Source organism: Carlito syrichta, unplaced genomic scaffold (assembly GCF_000164805.1).
Source record: "Carlito syrichta isolate Samal-C Ts95f unplaced genomic scaffold, Tarsius_syrichta-2.0.1 Scaffold306837, whole genome shotgun sequence".
Lineage (NCBI taxonomy): Eukaryota > Metazoa > Chordata > Mammalia > Primates > Tarsiidae > Carlito > Carlito syrichta.
The window spans coordinates 444,195-450,122 of record NW_007250933.1 but is presented as its reverse complement, the minus strand read 5'-3'; the positions used below and the strand labels follow the sequence as shown (position 1 = coordinate 450,122).

General features: G+C 39.9%; 1 protein-coding gene across 2 annotated transcripts in view; it reads left to right on the top strand.

The window, feature by feature from the left end:
• The window catches only part of VPS45 (vacuolar protein sorting 45 homolog), a 70,876-nt gene that overhangs the window by 22,679 nt on the left and 42,269 nt on the right, over positions 1-5,928 (top strand). For both annotated transcript variants that reach the window (XR_002482273.1, XM_008063439.2), the window contains 2 exons: positions 4,453-4,611; positions 4,824-4,931. Coding sequence is in view for 1 of the 2 variants with exons in the window: in XM_008063439.2 (XP_008061630.2) it covers positions 4,453-4,611; positions 4,824-4,931 (267 nt within the window). In the remaining variant the exon portion in view is untranslated. The remainder of the gene's footprint in view (positions 1-4,452; positions 4,612-4,823; positions 4,932-5,928) is intronic.

Here is a 5,928-nt window from a genome sequence, read left to right as displayed (position 1 = left end):
AAAAAAAAAAAAAAAAGAAAGAAAAAGAAAACAGGAAAGTAGAAAAGTAAACAATGAAAGACTCTCTAAATATCTGGGAAAAAAGTATGGTTTTCTCATTGATGTCTTGTGAATGAATTTTAGTTCCTTTTGGAAACATGAGTTCCAGAGACAGTATTTTTGCTTTTCTTTTCCTAATCTTTCTTTTTTGGAGGGCGAGGGGTCAGAGTCTCACTCTGTCACCCAGGCTGCAGTACAGTGGCATGCTCACAGCCACCGCAGTCTTGAACTGCCGGACTCAGGTGATCCTTTTGCTTTAGCCTTCCAAGTAGCTGGAGCTACAGGCGTGTGCCACCACACCCAGCTGTTTTTTTTTTTTTAACTTATTGTAGAAACAAAGTCTTGCTAAGTTGCCCAGGCTGGTCTCAAACCTGTGGTCTCAGGCAATCCTCTTGCCTCCTCCTCCCAAAATGCTGGGATTACAGGAGTGAGCCACCATACCCAGCCTCTTTTTCGTTAGGCCTACACAAATGTTAGAGTTCAGTACAAGATTTTTGAATCCTATCTTCTTAAGTAGACAGTAGTTTTCTGTTTTGCTCTTTACTAAATAATTTTTATTATGTGACAGTGTACTTTACTCTCTTAATAGTCACAGGCTTATGGAAAATTTAATAAGAGAAACCAAAAAGTTAATTATATAATTCAGTTATATTTCTAATAAATAAATGCTACCATGTAGCCATAACTGCTATGTAATTGGAAGCCTTTCTGATTCTCTTTTCTCCTCCTAATCTGGTTAGTGCCCTGAAATCTCAATATAACATATGCCAATGTCTGTGAAGTTAATGAGTCAAGTAGCCATGAGGGAAATAGTTCAAAATTAAGTCAAAGGATAACATGGAATCAAGGCAGACAAAAGGTCCTGCTTCTCCAAGGACTGATACAAATGAAAGAAAAGAAAGAACTCAGCTTGTGTCTACAGGTTTCTTTTCATGAATTGTCTAGCTGGAACATGGACCATGAGTTGAAGTAGAGAGCAAAAGTAGGCAAAATAGTATACTTAAAAGGGGTCAAATTAGCTAAAATAGTCTGTTCAAAATAAACCTGGTCAGATCTGAGCCAGGTTCTTAAGGGAAAACTGAGTCAAGCCAGGGAATCGAAATACAGTACTAAATCTCAAGGAATAGAAGTATATTCTTTTTTTTAAAATTCTGGCACATAATAATTTTACATATTTGTGGGATACAGTATGATGTTTTGATACATGTATAAATTGTATATGATCAAATCAGGGTAATTGGCATATCTATAACCTGAAACATTTATCATGTCTTTGTGATGAGAGCATTCACAAGCTCTCTTCTAGCTATTTTGAAAGATATAATACACTGTTGTCCACTCTAATCATCCTACTATGTGATAGAACCCCAGGACACATTCCTTCTATCTAACTGTAGCTTTGTATCCACTGAACAATCACTCACCGTGCCCACCTCTCACCCTCCCCATCCTCTGGTCATCATCATTCTACTTTCTACTTCTATGAGAACTCTTTCCATTCCACATATGAGTGAGATCATGCAGTATTGGTTTTCTGTGTCTGGCTTATTTCATTTAATGCAATGTCCTCCATTTTGCTGCTAATAACAGGATTTTGTTCTTTTTTATGGCTGAATAGTAAATATTTTATTGTGTAGATAAACCACCTTTTCTTTATCCATTCATCTATTGGTGGACATTTAGGTTTCATATCTTGGCTATTGTGAATAATACTGCAGTAAATATATGAGTGCAGATATCTCTGACATACTGATTTCATTTCCTTTGGATGTATACCCAGTAGTGGGACTGCTGAATCATATGGTAGTTCTATTATTAATTTTTTTAGGAACCTTATAATGTTCCTAAATTAACCTTCATAATTGTTGTACTAATTTACATCCCCACCAGTAGTATGTAAGAGTTCCCATTTCTCCACATCATCACCAACACTTGTCATCTTTTGTGGGAAACAGCCCAGAGTCAAGATCCAAGTGCAGGTAGCTAGAAGGGAAGCAGTTAGGAAGGGCACAAACTGATTACTGCAAATAGTCTTTGACTGTCTTCATACCAGTGGATTTATGGTTACTTAGGTACCTCAGATTTCCTTAAAAGTACAGTGACAAGTTATCCAGAAATTGGGTAGATTTAAGGTGATAAGAGAGTGACTGCAAGGGCAGGAAATGAAATGTTGAAAGTGATAACAGAGATCCCAGAGATCTTAATGTTTTAAGCTTATGCCAAGTTGATTGAGATACATATGAAATTGTATATATGTACTTGATAAATAATTTGTACCCTGAAATTTCTTCATATTATAGTAGAAAATAGTGGAACATTTGAACAGATATTCTAAATAGGCTGTATTCCTTGGGAAGGATACCACAAAAGGAAAAAAAAAGTAGCTTATGAATTTTAGACCTAAATCCTGGAGGAGAACTTTCTCCCTTTTTGAACCCTAAGGATAATGGTAATGAATTTTTTTTTTTGAGTCAGAGTTTTGCTCTGTCGCCCTGGCTGGAGTACAGTGGCATGCTCACGGTCACTGTAACTTAGACCTGCTGGACTCAGGCTATCCTTCCGCCTCAGCCTTTCAAGTAGCTGGAACTATAGGTGTGCACCACAACTCATGGCTGATTTATTATTATTTTTTTTTACTTATTGTAGAGACAAGGTCTCGCCATGTTGCTCAGGCTGGTTTCGAACCTGGTGGCTCAGGCAGTCCTCTCATCTCAGTCTCCCAAAGTGCTGGGATTACAGGCGTGAGCCACTGAACCCGGCTAAGTAATGAAATATTAACCCAGAGGAACAAAAATAGGAATTCCTCTCTGAGAACTCTCTGCTTGAGAGCTACCTGGGAGGTTCCTCATATTCCGTAGTCAGTGTGAGCAGAAGAGTTCTTTTTTTTTTTTGAGTTGGAGTCTCACTCTGTCACCCACTCCCGGCCACCGCAGCCTCGCTTGCTGGGCTCCGGCGATCCTTCCACCTCAACCTTCCAAGTAGCAGGAACTACAGGCACGCGCTACCACACCCGGCTAATTTTTTTGATTTATTGTAGAGATGAGGTCTCACCTGCCCAGGCGGGTCTCGAACCCATGGGCTCAGGCAATCCACTCACCTCAGCCTCCCAAAGGCACAGGATTACAGGCCGAGCCACCAAGCCCAGCTAGAAGAGTTCTTAAACATTGGACATGGTTGGCTGTAAGGTACTAAAATGTATATGAAAGCATCTTGTAAGTTGTAAAATACCGTACAGGTATTAGTTGTTATGTTCTAAGAATCCAGTGCCCTCCAAGGCTCTTGCCAGTCTTTCATACTGAGCCATTTCGTCCTCTGATTTCCATATTCCTATTAATAGTGTCACTGCTTTCAGTTTCTCATATTAACTCTGACTCTTATTCTCTAGGGCCTTTTGTAAATATTACCTCCTTCATGAAATCTTTCCTGATTTCTCAAAAAACAGATATACATTCTCTTCTCTTTGGCTTCCCTTCCCATTTACTGATTTTCAGCTTTTGTTTTTTGTTTTGTTTTGTTTTTTGCATAAATATGTTTCTGTTATAGCACCACATTTTTTTTCCCAAAAAACCTCACATTCTATAAAAGCATGCGCTAAAAATAAACAAGGATTATGAGAAAACACAGCAAGGAAATTACAACTTAGGCTATTAGAAAAGAAAATAGGAACCATGCACAGTGGCTCATGCCTATAATCCCAGCACTTTGGGAGGCCAAGGCCAGAGGATTGCTTGAACCCAGAAGTCTGAGACTGGCTAAGCAACATAGCAAGACCTCAACTCTACAACAAATCTTTTAAAATTAAAAAATGAAAATAAAAACAAGCCTATCATAGTGGCATGTGCCTGTAGTTCCAGCTACTTGGAAGGCTGAGACAGAAGGATCACCTGAGCCCAGGAGTTTGAGGCTTCAGTGAGCCATAATCATGCCACTGCATTCCAACCTAAGTAAAACCCTGACTTTAAAAAAAAAAAAAAAAAGCCAGGAGTGGTAGCACACAACTGTAGTCTCAACTACTCAGGAGACTGAAGTGTGAGGATCAGTTGAGCCCAGGCATTTAAAGCTGTGATGAGCTGTGATCATGCCACCGCTCTCCAATGTACTCCAGCCTGTGTAACAGAGTAAGACTGTGACTTAAAAAAATAAATAGAAACTATCCATTATTAAATTCAGTTTTGTCCTAGAGCAGTTACAGTGGGAAAACATGTATTTAATTATTCTTTTGGGCAAAAGGTATTTAATTTTCTGTAGTTGAATTGCTAAATGTATGACCTGTACATTGTCAAAGTAGTAATCTCAGTCATGGGCTCACTGTAGATGTATTATTGCTACCATTCAACAGTTTTTAGATGTGAGGCATTAAACAACAGATCACTCCAACGAAAGGGGATAAATGCCACTTCTGTCTTTCCTTAGAATGTCAAGAGGCTTCTACAGAATGCCAAAGTGACAGAGTTTGATGCTGCCCGCCTAGTAATGCTTTATGCTTTACATTACGAACGCCACAGCAGCAACAGCTTGCCAGGACTCATGGTGGACCTCAGGAATAAAGGCGTTTCTGAGAAGTATCGGAAGGTAACTAACTACATTTCCACGTAAAGCCCTGCAAACAGGAACCGACTCTGTTGTTATACTCTTAGCTCTAGCAAATGATCAATCATATTGTTTTTATTTATAGAAATGCATAATTCTGTCTTCTTATGTCATTTCCTTAGAAGAGTTATTTTCTTATGAGATGAACTTCCTGATCCCCTAGCAATAAAAAGTTGCTTCTCTTTTTTTAATAGCTTGTGTCTGCAGTTGTTGAATATGGTGGTAAACGAGTCAGAGGAAGTGACCTCTTCAGCCCCAAAGATGCTGTGGCCATCACCAAACAGTTCCTTAAAGGACTGAAGGTATAGACATCTCTGTGCTTTCCTAAGTGAGAAACATTCGAAGCCCCTTAGTCTGAGAATGAACGAATATGATCTTCAAGGTATCTTCAAGATTTAGTACTGTGTCAATTCAATGAAATTAAAACAGACATCCTCTTGAAAGCTTCTTTTAGTTCTTTCTATGTAGGAGCAGTGTCAACACTAGACTAAACAGCTGAGCAGAAAGTAACTGGAGATATTGCCAGGAAATACTCAAGAGTACAAAAACAAACAGTTCTGTTAGTCACAGATATTTCACTCCGTTTGTTTATAATTTAGGACTTGTTAGGTAGTTTCTCTTTGAAGGAAATTAAAGATGAAGCAAACATTTGTTGGTCTGTTAAAAATACTAACCTTAGCCAGGCGCAGTGACCCACGCCTATAATCCCAGCACTCTGGGAGGTGGAAGTGAAAGGATTGCCTGAGCTCAGGGGTTTGAGATTAGCCTAAGCAACAAGGCAAGACCTTGTTTCTACAATAAACCAAAAAATTAGCCTGCAGGGCTCAGGTGATCCTTCCGCCTCAGTCTTCCAAGTAGCTGGAACAACAGATGTATACCTGGATAATTTTTTGGTTTAGTGTAGAGATGAGGTCTTGCCCAGCAGATAGAGACAGCAGTGGCCGTGAACGTGCACAGCACTCCAGCCTGGGTGACAGAATGAGGCTCCAACTCAAAAAAAAAACACTAACATATTTTCTTAAAATATTCAAAAATAGCCGGGCTTGGTGACTCAGCCTGTAATCCCACGCTTTGGGAGGCTAAGGTGAGTGGATTGCCTGAACCTGCGGGTTCGAGACCTGCCTGGGCAACTTGGTGAGACCTCATCTCTACAATAAATTAAAAAATCAGCCGGGCATGGTAGCGCATGCCTGTAATTCCGACTACTTGGAAGGCTGAGGCAGAGGGATCGCAGGAGCCCAGCAGGTCAAGGCTTCAGTGGCCAGGAGGGCCACTGCACTCCAGTCTGGGCGACAGGGT